This window comes from Diceros bicornis, chromosome 36, assembly GCF_020826845.1.
Source record: "Diceros bicornis minor isolate mBicDic1 chromosome 36, mDicBic1.mat.cur, whole genome shotgun sequence".
Classification (NCBI taxonomy): Eukaryota; Metazoa; Chordata; class Mammalia; order Perissodactyla; family Rhinocerotidae; genus Diceros; species Diceros bicornis.
The window spans coordinates 23734704-23751820 of record NC_080775.1 but is presented as its reverse complement, the minus strand read 5'-3'; the positions used below and the strand labels follow the sequence as shown (position 1 = coordinate 23751820).

Below are 17117 nucleotides of genomic sequence, written 5' to 3'. Positions count from 1 at the left end.
TTCTGTACTTACCCCCTGGTGCTGTGAACATCAAATGAGCTAAATTATGCTTATATGACTGTGCATGCAGAAAAGTGTGATCAACATGCGTTATTATTAATATTGCCAATAAGCATTCACGAGCTCACTCAATGAACTGTGACAGCAAAAGGAACAGAATAGATAATATCCACTTTAACATATTCATAGGAGGGTCAGGAGAATGACACACTCTTTTTGAGATACAAGAGCTCATGAAAGAATGCAGATTCTGAATGTAAAAGCACCGTGCTATATCATATTCCAAAGACATCATCCTTGAGAAAAAAGTCCAATTATATGCTATGGACTTAACATTCAAGAAGGTTCTTTTCTTCATTCCCATTCTCAAATTAATTGGTGATTCTGAACCCAGATCAGGCTCTACAAAAGACCCTCATCCACTTTACACTGGTATGATAAGTAGACTCAAATATCAATTATTTACAAAAATTATGAGATGGTGATAACACACATCTCTGGCTTTGGATCCTTCTCTTTCCCTTCCCATCTTATCACCCAGGAGAACCTCTGTTTGGGAGTGAAAAGAGAGTCCATGTCATCACTTGCCTGACACTGGAATAAAAGGTTGGTGAGAAGGAGGCTGAACCAATTAGCTGAAGACAAGTGTGTGGATGCTCTCAGAATTTCAACTATATAGTCCTTTCTACTCCTGTCCCACATATGATTAAAAACAGGGATCTGCGTGCTTTCGGATAGTTATTGATAGAAAAACATTAATCTTGCAGTATTGCTCAAAAAATAATTTTTGCTTTTTTTGAGTGTAGTAAAGTGTGGTGATTTAATGCAAATATAGAAATGTTTTGTTATTGAACATATATGCTGAGACGGCCTTGCACATATATTCACTGTATTTACATTTAAAATATAAAAATATATTTGAGTAGTTTTTACGTTACTAAGATGCACTATGTATACGAGTACATATTTGTAGATAAAACATCTCTGCCAAAATTAAAAATATCAAAATACCACATTTGACTCATTTTTATGCTCTAGTCACCAAGTGATACTGAATAGAAACTTATTAGCATTTCACTAAATTCCTTCAGATCATTGTTATGAATAATAAAAATACAGAAACATTTTAAAACAACATATTTCAGTCTTAAAATGGTCAGATTAACATAATTATACCCTTAGGTTGCCAACAGTGGCACATTTCTCATTTTCATGAGAATACAGAGGTTCTCTCAGATCTCAAGCTAATAGGCTCCTTGGTCTAAATATATACAGTAAAATCTGTAGCAAATTTCTGAAGCATTAAGATCTGAACCCTGGAGATATCCAGTAAGTAATTTGCACTGCAGTGGAGCAGATTTTTTTGTTTTGCAGTTACACAGCTGCTAGGAAATATATTTTTAGATCTGCTTTTAAAGGCAAGCAAAAATGGTATCCACTTTGCGGATATGTATCTAGAATGTTTCCTCAGTTCCTACTGCAAGGGATCAACCATCTACGGAACGTTCTATTCATTCACCTTCCTCCTTGGAAGTGAGTGCAAGGAATGGTACTAGACCTCATCCTCGATGAAGCTCTCAGACCCTGACTGTGACACCTAACGCTTAAGAGGCGTGTTGCGTGAAAAACATGCATTCAAGTTTAACACACTGTGGATTACGTCGCTGCTATTTCTGAATTACCTCATCATTGACATCGTGACGATTTCTTATTGTTTGGGTTTTTCTTTGGCAGCTCTTCCTATTCTATCAAAGGCAAATGAAAAGGCGCAGGTTCAAAGAGTTAAACCAGAACAAGGCAAAGCGTGACCTTTGATTTCACAGGAAAAGAAAAAAATAAAAAGAAAGAAATCAAGTACATGTGTTGATCAACCACCTGAGCGAACCATACTTTCTGTATTTCAGGAATATGGAGTGGGTTAGTGCTGCCTGAGCAATGAGAAGGGGTCCTCCAGCTTAAAAGATACACTGGACATTTGCACCTTTTATCTGGAGAGGGCTTCTATAAATAAACTGGCACAAAAATAATTTACCGAACAGTTCTTCTTTCGAGGAAAATAATAAGATGCCGAAGTTCTTGAGAACTCTTAAACATGAATTCGATTTGATTCTGACATCAAATGGTTCATTTTCTCAACTGTATAATCTTTAATGATGTTTTGCTCTGTCCCCTCCACGAACTCCTGACTTGGTCTTGGTCTTAAAGCCTCGGTTTCTACACTTCACTCAATAACAAGATACTGTCAGCATTTTGGCCATATCCTCACACCAACTCTACTATTACTCATTTAATACTTTTCTTTAAGTCAATTTAAATGGACTTTTTTTACTTAGTTGTGACGAAGCATAATATTCATTAACTATCAAGTTCTTTGTGCTAATTATCTTTCCAATACTAATTAAAAAAACATAATTATTGAAATTTAAAAACCTGTTTGTCTATGTACCACCTAAAATCACTGGCTCCAAGTGAAAAACAGCTTTGAAAGTAGTTTGAGTAGTAATACATTAAAGTTTCAAACATAGTTATTGTAGGAGCCATTTGCCTTCGCAAAAAGGCTGACTTGAAAATAATGCTGTAATACTACACAACTCTTTTAAGCCAATATTGTTTTATTCAAAGCATCTCCTAATTTGAATCAGCTGCTGTTTTTCAGTTGACTTGATGGCCTCTTCTCCTTCAATAAAAATACTGGATAATCTAAATCGGGTTAGTTCAAAATCCATTTATTTTGGGTCGAGGCCCATGCATTTCCAATTAACAAGCTCTGGCCTCACTACAGATACAGCTGTGCTGCTCTCCAGAAGGTAAGTGAAATCTGGCTATACTCAACTACAACGATGGATGGCCAAAAGAAGTCAAATACATAGTGTTTTCCTAAATCAATCAAGAAAACAAACTTTGTGGGGCCTAGAAGGGTGAGAACAAAAGCAGGAGGGCACTGGAGATGGACAAAGGGCTGGTGTGAGGACTGGTGGCTTTGGGCTCCAGCCCTATTTTTGTCACTTCCTTATTTCATGATCTTGACCAAGTCAGTCCAACCACCGTAGGCCCCCTGAGTGTCAACTGGCAGGTGAAGGCATTACAAGAAATGATAAGACCTTCTTTGCACCTCTAAAATCCTATGATCCCAAATAAGTCAGGCCTGTTTCTTGAGGTAGCGCCAACGATACAGGTCAGGTATCTCCTGGGTCACAAATCTACTGTAGCCAGCTCTAGTTCCCCAGGAGCAGACAGAATATCACTCCCGCAAGTGCCATGCAAGCAAAGCGATCGCCAACCTCATGGGAAAGAAGCAGTGCAGAGATGAAATGGCTTACCACCAGGTGATATGTATCTTAAAAACATTTTTGTCCTCTTTAAAAATGAACGTGTGCTTTTTAGCCCATAAATTTATATTAAAGCAACACATGCTCACCTGAGAAATTTTAGAAAAAGCGTAAAGAAAAGAATGATTACCTGGCAGCCCTCTATAGCGTAGGACCTCGGACTGAGGGAGCCTGTGTTGATGTGGTGGGAAACAACCTCCTGCGGTCTGGGTTACCCTGATGGGGACTCACAGAGGAGACAGAAAAGCAAACCCCAGGAAGAAAACAGCATGTAAATACAAGGGACACAACCTGGAAACACCAGGACATATGCTCCCAGTCAAAGGCAATTTCCGCTAACATCTATATTTGCAAGAGCCAAGACAAGGATGTGGCTTGGCTATCACAGGGCTGAGGGTGTGGCGTAAACCTCCCCCTGAACTCTCCAGCAACAGCACAGAACTCTTCGGGAGCTAACCCCAGTCCCTGCTGAAGGAGGAGGGAGGTCCTGCTCCAACCGACTTCCAGTTGTGTTGGTTGTTGAACCAGCCCTGGATTTTATGCAGAAATGGGGTTGGAAGCAATCTGCCTTGATCCAGAAGCCCAAGTGCAGTGCCGTGATGAGCAGCTGCATCCTCTGTTGATGCTGCTGGCAGTAATTACCTCGCATCACAAATCACCAGGATATTTTTGCAGCTGAGTGGATGTCTCAGTCTTGGGGAGGTGTGGGGCGGGGGTGAGGAAAGCAACAGTCCTTGCCTCTGAGGTGTCTCAGCTAGCTGCCCTGACTCCAGAACCCTCCGCCCTCAATGCCCTTTAACTTTCTTCCTCTCTGTCTCTTAACAGGTCTGCCAGAAGCCTCAGAGGGCAGCAGGCAGGCACAGGTGGGCAGTCTCCATTCAAAGACACTTTCTCCCTTCCAAATCAACTTCACGAATGCACTCCCTGCCCTGTCCCATGAAAACAGTCTTCGTGAGTGACACAGCACGTGAGGCAAAGAAGAAAGCACTTAGGAGGAAAGGGAAGTTTATCCACAGTGCTTCTTGCTGTCCCCACACTATCTGATGTTCACTGCTTTCCCTTCCTTCCAGGTAAACTGTGACCAGGTCCCTGGATCAACAACCAGGCTGATACTAACTTTTGGATGCTACAAATCTGGAAAGAAAAAAATTACAAAATGGTACAAAATAATTTATCTTCAAGCCAAATATGCATCACTTATCTATAATTATTACTTTCAAGATAAATTATCTGCATCTGACTCCAGACTTGGAGCTCTAAACTACTGGTAAGGCTGTGCAATGTAGGATTTTAAAGTAAGGACTATAGAGACAGTCGGCTTGGGTTTGGATCTCAGCTTTGCTACTTACTAGTGTGCGATCTTGTTGCTTAATCTCTCTCGGCATCAATTTTCCAACCTTAAAATGGGTATAATAGTACCAATGCCACAGCATTACTATGATGAGTAACACGTGTATACATTATTTAGACCACATCGGATAATAACTTCATATACATATTAACTCATCTATAAATTGGGATAAAGATATCCACAGGGATACAGACAAGCAGATCCAGGCACACATGTACCTTTAAAAGGAAACAGATTGATTTAAAAGGACATTGCTCTTATTAAATTCCTCTAAATGAAATAAACGCAAAACATTGTAACACTATTGCCAGAGTAAGACAGAATAGTTATCTCAAGTAAATATAATTTCTGCCAAAGACTTTTTCAGGCAAGCATTAAACTTGATATAATAGGCTTATGCCTGTTCTGTAAAAATTGTAGATGTTTTAAATGTTATTCACAAAGCTTAAATTGATATTTCTTTAACAAATTTGCAAAACCAAGATAAAAGAAATATTTTTATTTTAAAATTTAAGGTGCGTTTCAGAAGGAAAAAACAACAAATAATTTTTCCCTAGAATGTTGAAGGACACACGCTAATTCCCCCCCACTTCACGCCTTCAAATTTTCTACATTTTTTTCAGAAACTGAATGGAGGTCAACATCTTCGTGAAAACACTGAAAATTGCCACAAACCATAAATCAATGAGATCTGTACTAGCAGACGATGTTGACATTTTAAATCCTTTTCTAAATTATAAGGTTAAACAGAGACTAGATCACAAGATTTATAAATTGGAGACAGCCCAATGTAATTTAACCGGATTTACAAAAACAGATTAACGCCAATAACAAAGAAGTTTCCTTCTAAGCAGTGCGCAAGAAGTTAAAATAAAAACCTAAAATTTAAATTCCTCATTGAATTGAACTTGAATACAGAAAACTTGGCTCCATCAAATGTAAATGTGCCATAGCATGACAAAAACAATTCTGAAAATTATATTTTGTTATAAAGGCACAGTTCTTACCTTACATATTCCATGAACCTTTCTCTTCTAGGAGAAACTTTCTAGACTTGCAGAGACCTTGAAACCACCCATCTCTCTAAGGCTGCCAGCTCTGCCTGTCTTTATGGTGACTAAATGGGAGGCTTGGGTTTTTTACAGAAGGAAGCTTTTAGTCAAAATATGTGGTTTAAAGGAGCAGTGTCCACCGTTGTTAAAACTATTTCACGGACATTCAGAGGTTTTGTTTTTACTCTATGAAAGTTGAATCTGAGTAGGAAGGCATTTTTCCTGTCCCGGAAATCAGCATAACTAAAACCAATGCTGAGCTAACGAGAAATGTTTCTTCCATGTGCTCCGTCTGGCAGAGACTGCAAGCCATATCAAGGAAACACGTGATGTTTATAAATACAATATGGCTCATGTTGTCATAACCTCTCAATGACAAAAAAAAAAAAGTGCAAAGAAAAGCAGGCAGCCACATAGCAGGAAAGATGAGATTTGTATCGCTTGGGAGCTGCGTATCAGATGAGCATATATTACCTTTTCTTGCTTCTTAAAAAATAAAGTAAAACTGGAAGCAGCAAGAGAGGAAGAAAATATCTACCTTGTTCTGGATCGCCACTGTATTAAGATGTGTTTGTCTAGCTAATCATTTCAATAAGAGTAATTCTTTACCAATTGCAATGGAAACATCTTTTTGCCTGTCAGAAAGACATGACATAAAAGGGACATAATTAGGTACATCACTCATAAATGAGTTCCGTAGTGTTAACTTAAGCAAATAATAGAAAGAAAGCAAGCATTTCACATAGCCTGGAACTGATGTGAAAATTATAGATATCTGTATCATTATTGGTTATTGACTTTCTGGTCTTCTACTAGACTGTAAGATCTGTGAGGGCAGTTACTATACTTGCTCACTATTATATCTTCAGAATCTTGTACAAGAGCCTGAACCAAAGGAGGGATTCAACCCTAACAGTTGGGTGAATGAACCAGTGAAATTTCACAATAATGGAATTACGTTAACTTTCTGAAATCATCACTCCCATTTTATAAGTTTGGAGGTATTTGAAATAGTGACTACCAACTCAATCTAAAAGCAAGATTTGTCCTATTGAGTTACACATACAGCAATACAAGATCTGTCTTATTTAACTTGTTTTCCAGAGATCAGCTTACTTTCCACCATAGATGAATTTAACTCCTGAAAATAAAATTTTTAATAAGGGCAGATATGTGTGCGTTTTGACACTTAACTTTAATCTGACAAATCCGTTATTCTCATCTTAAACTTTAGGGTTATTTACTGTGATAAAATTATACTGATAGGATGGGGAATTTTGTTGACAGACATTCTTATCTCTCATTTTGGTCAAAACAACTATGGGAATAAACAAGGGATTGTGTTGTAACCTCAAATGTTTACATTTACAAATCATTGTACTGATCTTAGTAGAGAGGGCATTCACTGAAAGTCTGTGATAGGAAAAGTCTAAAGTGAGCCCCTCTCTCATCCAGACATTTGAGGAGAATTTCCTCAGAGCAGGACATTGTTGCAGGAAAACAGAGGGCACGTGAAGGTATGTGGAATAGGGTGTTTGCCTCTGAAAAGCTTAGAGATTGGAAAGGAACTTAAGATATATACATCAATAACTCCAGTGCAGGCAGAAAAAGCTGGGTGTGCTAAGAGTGGGAGGTAGACAAGTAACGTTCTGCGGAAGTAGTGAAGACAGTGGCGTGGAGAAGGACAGCAGTGACCACCGGAGTGGTTAAGATGGCCAGTTCTAGAGCTGGCCTGCCTGGCTCCGAATTCAGCTCTCCCTCTGACAAGCTATGTGGCTCTAAGTTCTCTAACTCCCTGATCCTCAGTTTCCACATCTGAAACAAGGGGATAATAAGAATGCTTCTCACACTGGGCTGTTTTGAAAATCAAATGAGCAAAACGCTCAGCACGGTACCTGGCACAGAGTCAGTTTATCATGAATGTTAGTTGTTAATACCACTGTCGTTCTGTGAGGGAAGGGAATACCATGGTGGCTAGGTCAAGAAGCACCTTGAATGAAGGAAAGAAAATTACACTAGGAGTGTTTTCCGAAAATTCCATTTCTATGGGATTCTATTTTGTTCCATTTCTACAGGATTATTTTCATCTCCACCCCCCAAATCCTAATGGTTCTTCTCAACCAGAACACTGCCTTGTGGAAAAAAGAGCTCATGGCCTGGACACTTCAGACATATTAAGTAGGCACATACTTCTTTTTCTCTTTTTTTTGTGGGATATCTTTTTAACCTGGTCAGAAGAGAACAGAATGGAGTAAAGTTAAATATAAAAGGATGCCATGAAATAGACACATAGTAGAATTAAGAAGGGAAACAAATACTCAAAAAAGGACATTTTATGTGTTCTAAAATCTTACTAGGAGCATCATTTCAAAACTTGCAAAACTTGAATGGAAATATCAAGGAAGGGAGGCTGTGGGCTGAATACAAAGAGTCAGAAAGAACTGGGTTCAAATCCAATGTCTGACATTTACCAGCTGTGTGGGCCTGGGAACGACGTCACTGGGCTCAGTTGCATCATCTGTAAAAATTGAATCAGTAAATCTGCTTTGCAGAGGTATTGACTAATTTAAGTAATATGTAAAGTATTTAACACATTGCTTTCTATATAGACACAAGAAGCTCTATTATCTTATACCCAGAAAAACAATGATATAGAATGACTACTACTTATATCCTGATTCCACAAAGAAATTAGTAGTGTTCACATAAATTATTACAATTTTACCAAAAAAAAAAAAAAAGTCAAAGTGGAATGTATGATAAAAAGAAGATGAAAGTAGGAAAATTAAAAAGAGAGGCCAGGAATGAAGCCAACACACAAAATACACACCGCAAATGTCTGTAGCTGGCTGTGGGTGGGCCACAAATTTAATTCTAAGCTTTAGATTAGCAGCACAAAGAGGGAAAATGATCACTTACAAGATTCAAAGCGTCCACATGATAAAAATAAACTGGGAGAAGCACAACTATTTCTGGTGATGAGAACAGAGAGATATTTTTACAGTGGGTTCTCATTAATGACAGAAAATGAATAATAGAGCATTTGTGGCACTATCATTACAGTACTCAATGCACCCTGTTTAACAAGTGTTTACATTCACCATGGGGAAGACACCAGCACTGGCTTTCCAAGGGATACAAAGATGAACATGAGCTGGATTGTGCCGTTGAAGAACTTACAGTCTTGAGGATGAGAGGAACATGTACCTGCATGATTATAACACCAGGAGAACGTGCAATGTGCCCCCCAAAGAAAAGAAGTTCTGACAGAGCATTAGGGAAAGCTTCACAGAATAGGCAGTCTTTTCTTTGGCCTCTAAAAGCAAGTTTTTAGTTTTTAACATTTCATTATGGAAATTTTCAAACATAAAAAAAGTGTAGATAGGCTGGCCCGGTGGCATAGTGGTTAAGTTTGCACACTCCGCTTTGGCAGCCTGGGTTTTGCAGGTTCAGATCCCGGGTGCGGACCTACACGATGCTCATCAAGCCATGCTGTGGTGGTGTCCCATATACAAAGTAGAGGAAGATTGGCATGGATGTTAGCTAGGGACAATCTTCCTCAAGCAAAAAGAGGAAGATTGCCAACAGATGTTAGCTCAGGGCCAATCTTCCTCACCAAAAAAAAAAAAAAAAGTACAGAAAATAATATAATGAACTCCCATCATCCAGCTTTGACATTTTTTTGTTTTCCCAATTTTGTTTCATTTATTTCCACTTTTGGGTTTGTTTTGCTGGAGTATTTTAAAGTAAATCCCATTAATCATGCCATTTAGCCTGTAAATACTTTAGTATGTCTCATTTTAAAAAACATAACCACCAAGCCATTATTATACCCAACAGAATTACCAGTTATTCCTTAATATCATCTGATTCCTAACACATGTGCAAATTTCCCAAATAGCTTCAAAGATGTCTTTTACAGTTGGTTAGCTCCAATCAGGATCCAAAGAAGGTTCGCACATGGCCTTTGGTTGTTATGGTACAGAAGAGAGCTGAGAAACATAGCAACAGTGTCCCCTGCCACCCTTTTTTCACGCAAGCAGTCTGTTGAGGGAATTGGGCAGTTGTCCTGTAGTATGATAGATGGGTGGAATTTTGAAAGGCAGGTATGTGGGGAGGAAGAGAGCATTTCAGCTACTTGGGGTAAGAACGGTGAGGTGGCTCTGCTTGGGTGTTGGGGTGGAAATGATACTGACCACTGGCCTGTCCTATTCTTTGCACAATGGGGAGCTGGGCTTAGTGAGATGTCTTGGGAACTAGTTGTTAGACTAGAGCTGGATAGGCTAGTTAAACGGCTGCACAACTGACCAGTAGAAAAATAATGAATGCTGTAACTACAGCAGCAGAGCAGTGTTGCTAAGAGCCTGCAATCTGGAGCCCAGCTGCCTGGGTTCAAATCTCAGCTCTGCCACTCGCTAGTTATGTGGCCTTGGGCAAATTTCTTAACATACCTAAGCCACTGTCTCCTGGGCTATAAATAAGAGGGCTTATCCTAATACCTGCTTCAAGATGTTGTCTTGAGGATTAAATAAAATTACCTATGAAAGTGCTTAGTCAATGCTCAAAACAGCTGTTGTAAGAGCAGTGGTGCAGGCAACGGCAGAAGGGCCCTCTGGAAGAGGCAACGCAGAGTGGAATGGATGAGTTCTGGTGACTGGTGGGATGTGGTAAGAAACAGGAGTTAAGCAATTGAAGAATCACCGATAATTCAACTTTTTAAATCTATTCCCCACCCTTCAAAACACAAACACACACGTGTGCACACACATATACACACCATCACAGTCACTCCATCATTCACAAAGATAGAGAAGCAAGGAGGAAAAGGCTTGGGGGAAAAAAGATTAGGATTTGTTTTTCAATAGGATACACTGGGAACACTGGGAGAATATCCATATGAAGACAACCACTTGGAACTTGAACAACTGGGTCTTGAACTCTAGAGAAATGGCAGAACCAGGGACATAGTTTCAAGGGTCATCGACTTACAGCAGTAGGATGAAAATCACAAGTGAAAAGATGCAGATAAAAAAAGAGCAAATTTAAAAACTCATACATACGAACTGGTGAAGCCTGCCTAAACACAGTGAAGACCATTTTGTGGGGCAAGAGGAAGAAGAGTCAGTGAATTAAGGGGCCTGAGGTGTGTTTCAATGTAGGCACGGAATTTAGAAATGATAGTGTATGGAAATTAAGGTTTCTAAGACCACTCATTGGTGTCAAATGCAGAGCTCAAATAGAAGAGGTCTGGGAAGCAGTGACTGATTTGGGTATTAGGAAGTAATTTAAGATGCTGGGCCAATCCTGGAGAATACGTTCTAAATGCAAATCTGCTAGCACTCTACATATAACTACAAATTAAAGACATACAAGAGGGAGAGAACTGAATGATGGGAGCAGAGAATCTCAGGAAGTAAACTCAAAGCACATAAGATGATGGAGAAGCCCAGAAACTGTGAAAAAGCCACTGGTTTGATGAACAGGAAGTCACCGGTACCTTTTGAGAGCCATGGAATGGAATGGCTCCTCTCTGAGCCGTGCATCTGTGAATTACAAACCCTCTGAGTACACACATAATTTTTGCAAAAAGGGTCTGTTCCATAAGATGAGCTCAGTCCCTTGGAAACTGAATTATCAAAGCTACTATCTAATGTAACAAAACAAAAGCCAGGCGATTAAATGAGATTGGGGTGATCTGCACCCACATGTAAAGAGTCAGGAGCCAGGTGTGCTCATTTCCAGCAGAGAACCATGAGTCTCATTAGACAGCGTGGCCTCAAAATTGCTCAAATAGATGCTAGATGAAAACTGGACCCATGTCTTCCCCACCAAGCATATACTCCATGCATGCTCAGAGGCCCACAACCTAGGAGTTAATACTTTAGTTTAACGTGCTTCCTGAATTACACCACAACCATCAGAATACTGCTCTGGAGAACTGACTGTTGTAGAAGTCAAATGACTTCAGGTGCGGGGCTGCATAACTGATTCATGTGAGCAGTCATCATCAAATTCCTTCACAGCCATGCACACACTGCAAACGTACGGAAGGATGGAGCTCCCCGAAACCCACTGTGCAGCTTGGTTTAGTCTACAACAATTGATCCTTGCTCTATTCTCTATTTCTGTTCTTCACCATGAGCAATGGAGCTATGCAGCTGCGCTCAGACAGGGCTCAACAAAGCTTCCTTCCCTTGAATGGCAAGGCAGCAACATTCATCAAGAAAGGAGAGAATTCCAACCTCCATAGCCAAAAGGTGAGGCTGAAGGAATTCCATATCTTTTAGCTTCTGGAATCCGTGAATAGGGGCCAAGTTACAAACTGCAGGCATGATTACACCTAGTTTGTTTTTAAACTGCGTTCTCTTTCTCATTTCTAAGAGTCTTCACCAAAACAAAAGCTTTCCTGTGGGTTGGATGGTGAATACTTGTTGTCTGCTCATCTGCGGACAACAGCTGATTTTCTCAGATAAAAAACTGCTGTCTCAAGTAGGCTGTGGGTAACTCAGAAAGTGACCACTAGGGTGTCGTCTAAAAGTAAAAACAGAACAACTTTACGGAAACCCACGGCAAAAGTTCTGACTTCTCATAAGCTTCATCCAGATGGTTAATATTTGGTTCTCACTGTGCTCACTGCTGGTCTTTATGTAGGGACCACATCTGCTTAAGAGTTGAAACAGGTGTCCTCTCCAGCCATAAACAGGATTTTCAGAGGCGATTCTCGGGCCCTGTGTGAGCTCCGTGTAACAGAAACAGAACTCTGAGCACCAAGAAACTCTGGTTTGAAGGCTAGACCTATGGAAAAATAAAGATATCCAAGGCAGCAAAGACTCTTAAGAATGTCACCGAGAAAGAGAACAACGCAGTAATAAAAGGCAAAGGATATCGTGATATTCTGTTCCTGCTTCGTGATGCGCATGACTCAATCTGTCTACACCTGGTGCTGGTTTGCATTGAAAGTGTAACTGGCTAAAAATAAACCTCAAAATCCTTAATTTTCTGAAGTAGCAACACAGCCTTCACTTCAAATCACACATCGTTTCTGACATACAAAAGCAGCAGCTGAGTCCATAAGAGCCCTTTTCCTGCAAAAGTGTAGGCTCGGATCCCCCATGTCATCACTCAGATTCCAGTCCAGAATTACACGGAAATTCTTCCAGCACTTTCTACTGGATCTCCTGGCCTCCTAAACGCACACACCCTGTGTGGTAGGCAGAACAATGATGTCTGCATCCTAATCCCTGGAATTTGTGACTACAGGGGAAAGGGGGATTAAGGTGGCTAATCTGCTGACCTTAAATCAGGAGATTATTCTGGAGTATCGGGTGGGCCCAATGTAATCGCAAGTGTGCTTAACAGTGGAAGAGGGAGCGTTAGAGGTGTGATGATGGAAGCAGGGTCAGAGAGATGCTATTTTGCTGGGTTTGAAGATGGAGGCAGGGGACGACAAGCCAAGGGATGTGGGCGACCTCTAGAGGCTGGAGAAAAAAGGAAACAGATTCTCTCTAGAGCTTCCAGAAAGGAATGCTGATGATCCCTTGATTTTAGTCCACTGAGACCCCTGTTGGACTTCTGACCTCGAGAACTGTAAGATAGTAAATCTGTGTCACTTTAAGCCACTAAATGTGTAATAATTTGTTACAGCAGCAATAGAAGACTAATACACGCCATCAGGAAACAGAGACACTTTCACCTCAAGAACTCTACTGCGACTCCAGGACAGATATTTCCTGGGTTTCTTTGGCAATAAAATCTATTAATTTATTTTTTTCTAATTAAACTCCAGCATCCAGCTGAGTGCTGATCCTCAGAAAGGATGATATAAAATGGCACACAGCACCTTCTAAATTTGTGGGTGTGTGTGGGGTGAGGAGGTAGGTACACCTGGAAAAGCTAGTCTTTTTTTTCCTCTTCCAGTTTTACTGCAGAGAAACGCGGCACTATTGTTAGAAACTCAATCCCTTCCTAGTGGACCTGTATTAATGTGATTTTAAAATATGCCTTTTCACTTCCCCTGTTCTTTTTTCTTCAAAACATCCCTGTGTGCTTTGAATATTGGGGTGATTTCCTGAGATGATCTAAATCTAGAGAATTTTAGCTCCCAAATCATGTAGATTTTTGTCCTATGCCCTCAACACGATTGAGATAAGATTTGATAATATTTAATATAGTACAACAGCAAACAGTCTTGAATTAGAAGATGAATAATTTAATTAGAATGCTAGGACTTGGAATAACTGACGTAAGAACATTAATAGATTTTACAGGCAATTGTGCACAAGTTTTTTTCCCCCATTTTTTGTATATTATTTTGTTTTAATTGGAAAAAAAATAGCAAGAGTTCCTCTAAGTAAGTTAATGTATTACGGACCAAGGACCCTTTTATGTAAAGGTTCAGGATCCCCCTTGGAGTGAGGACATAACTAAACTCCATGCTGAGAGATGAATTAGGCTGTGTCAGGCCCTATTTCAATCCCTTTGCCCCAAAAGACAGGGAAATCTGATTTCTCTACCAAGGAACAAATAATGAGTCATTAGACAAGATACGTGATGAGAACCCCTGAAACCCAGTAGTGGAGTTGGGGGGCTGATTATATCAGGAGCACGTGCCAGAAGAAGGGATGGTTTGACCCACTGAATAAAATAAAAAATAGAACAGGAACACTTACCCTCATGTCTCCGTTCATAGTTTTCGGTGTGTGATTGAACGCATGTGCCGGATCCTTGTTGTACACTTTGAGAAGTGATCTGTCCTGAATGTTCCTGGAATCAAAAACATCAATCACTATGGCAGATGAAAGGAGCCTGACTCTGGGCATTTCCTTCGCCAGCTCTCAAGAATCAGGTCAAAGACATCAACAGACAATCCAGCGATTGTCTGCAATCAACCAGACAAATGTTCTTTTACATAAAATAGGCAACAATAAATAAGGAAAAGAAGAAAAATGACTTCAGCTTCTCTTTTCTTTTTTTTGTTCCTCAGGAAAGTATTTTTCTTTCCCAGTCATTCTCCACCCAAAAATATCAGGTGTCTGAACTTTCAAGATTCTGAGCGAGGAAAGCTAACACTTTAAGAAACAATAAAGTTCCAGTATTTACAATACGTTCAAAGAGATTTGGTTAATATTTAAATATTTAACTGTTTACTTTGCCCAAACACCTGGTTTTCTGCTTATCTCATGTAATGCACACAAATGAAAAATGCTTTTTTCCTGTAAATGCGTTCGGCAAGGGAAAGAAAATGAATCTGCAGACCAGAAAAAGATCAAAACTAGTATCTTATAATGCCTTTTTATCTTCCATAGTGGGTTTTTAAAAATACCATTCTACATACAAGTTGAATTACTGGATGTGCAGGATATTTAGAAGGAAAAGCAAAAGATAAATTCTTCCACTTGTCTGTCTCTCCTTCTAAACCCAACATTTAGAGCCCTGGTCAGACCACAGGCAAAGGACAGAGGTCCCACAGCTTGCTCAGAGCCTACCTTAAATTATTTAAGAGCATATGAATGTCCATGAAGTCCTTCTCCCTCCATATTCAGCTTTCACCAGCACAAAGGCCACCCAAGGCACTTCCAGCCCCATCTACACCGTGACTCCTTCCAGTGCTGGCGGTGAGCTCAGGGAACTGTGTGCAAGAAGATGCATTCCTTTCCTCCAGGTGCAGCCACACGTTCTGTGGGCTGATCGCAATCAGTGGGATTATTGGGTTATGTTTTTGTTTTAAACGAAGTGGAGGATTCTTGGACTAGTCTTGCTTCCCTTCTTTAAATATCCGTCAGTAATTGCTTTGAAGCAATGACTAGCCCAAGCTTGCACAGTTGCTCCAGATTTCAACGAGCTCATCAGAAGTCTTGCTTAAGGGGGAGCATGCAGTCCTAGTTACTAGAAGGGGCCAGGTTACTAGGGCGGGGAGAGTTCACAGACAGTAAGGATGTGGGGATTCACTAAAAGAACTCACCCTGGAGCTCGGGGGGGACGTCACAAATGATGATGTGAAGAAACTGAAAATCTTACTTGAGCTATGAAAAAACTTAGTGTGAGTCTAAAGGTATTTAAAATATATGAGGTTGGTTTATGATGAATTTAGAAACATGTTCATCCAAGACGAACCAACAGGAAAAGCCTAGATTGCATTTACCATGGCAACATTTACAACACAGAACTTCAACCTGAACTCTCTGTAGCATTTCCCTAAGGAAAATATGGAAAACCCAACACTATGATGAAATAGCCAAATGTTTAACAAATATACTCTCACTTCAAAAATACTGAAGGATGTGAAATGAAATTTGTCTTTGGGTTTGGAAGATTAAAGCCACTGGCTTCAGTTAAAATCTGCATGATACATTTTTCTGGGGGGGAAAGGATGTTCAATATAATGCTGATGGTGAGAATTTATTCTACCATTCAAATAAAATATAATTGAGGCATTTTATGCATATAAGCAAAGGAATAGAACAATTCTCTTGAAAGGACATACACGTGATTATCTAGCATAAACATTATAGTCATCACCAAATAAAAACATTTGATCCACCTAAATATTTTAGATGCATTTTTATATGTAAATCAAAACACCAAAAAATAAAATTATAGACAAATTTATAAATCAATGACTTTCCACTTAGACATTTTAAATGACATTTAAAAGAAATGAGGCTATTCGGACTGCAGCATAAGGCTCAAGATGACCATCAGTTGTGCAAATATAGACATATTAACTGAAAATTATTAACGTTTAAAGTGATCACTTCTCTCAAGCACTGCTTTCATCTGTTTGATCAAGTGAATTGGCATTAAAGAGGATCATTTTAGTTTGGAAGTTTTGGGGATCTTTTCTTCTTTGTCCTCCTTCCCATTTGTCTCTGTGACTACTTCACGACACTCTCAAAGAATGCGTACAGGAAATTCTAGCAGTAATACTCTGAGGCTTGGGGAAAGTTCTAGAATATCATGACTCATGGTAATATTATAAAAATTCTGCAAGACAGTGGGGTTCAATGGTTCATAATAACCTCATCAGCCTTGAGCTCCATCATCAAAAGTGGCTTCATGTAGTTTCATGTGTATTTATTATTACCGTCTCCTTCAATTCCTCTAACTGCAAACGCAGAGAAATAGCATGTCCACATGAAAATACTCCATGGGATTTTGTTACGGCAAACATACTCTTTATCTATAATGTGGTTACTTAATGTTTCAGTTTATGCTTTGTAAATTCAGAATTTTTTTTCGTGACAGCTTGATTAATAATTTATTTCAGAAAACAAACATGAATTTTATGATACCCATGAATATTTAACATGTTTTCTAAAAGCAGGGAGGTTGTGCAACAAAGGTAGCACCCGCACCTTAGGGTATGTGTCAAACTTTGAAAGCCCT

At 39.5% G+C, this 17117-nt stretch overlaps 1 protein-coding gene across 8 annotated transcripts in view; it reads right to left on the bottom strand.

The window, feature by feature from the left end:
- KIAA1217 (KIAA1217 ortholog) overlaps window positions 1-17117 on the bottom strand; it is a 293303-nt gene that overhangs the window by 80968 nt on the left and 195218 nt on the right. For all 8 annotated transcript variants that reach the window (XM_058532571.1, XM_058532570.1, XM_058532577.1 and 5 more), the window contains one exon: window positions 14402-14495. In XM_058532571.1, coding sequence (XP_058388554.1) covers window positions 14402-14495 — 94 coding nt within the window. The remainder of the gene's footprint in view (window positions 1-14401; window positions 14496-17117) is intronic.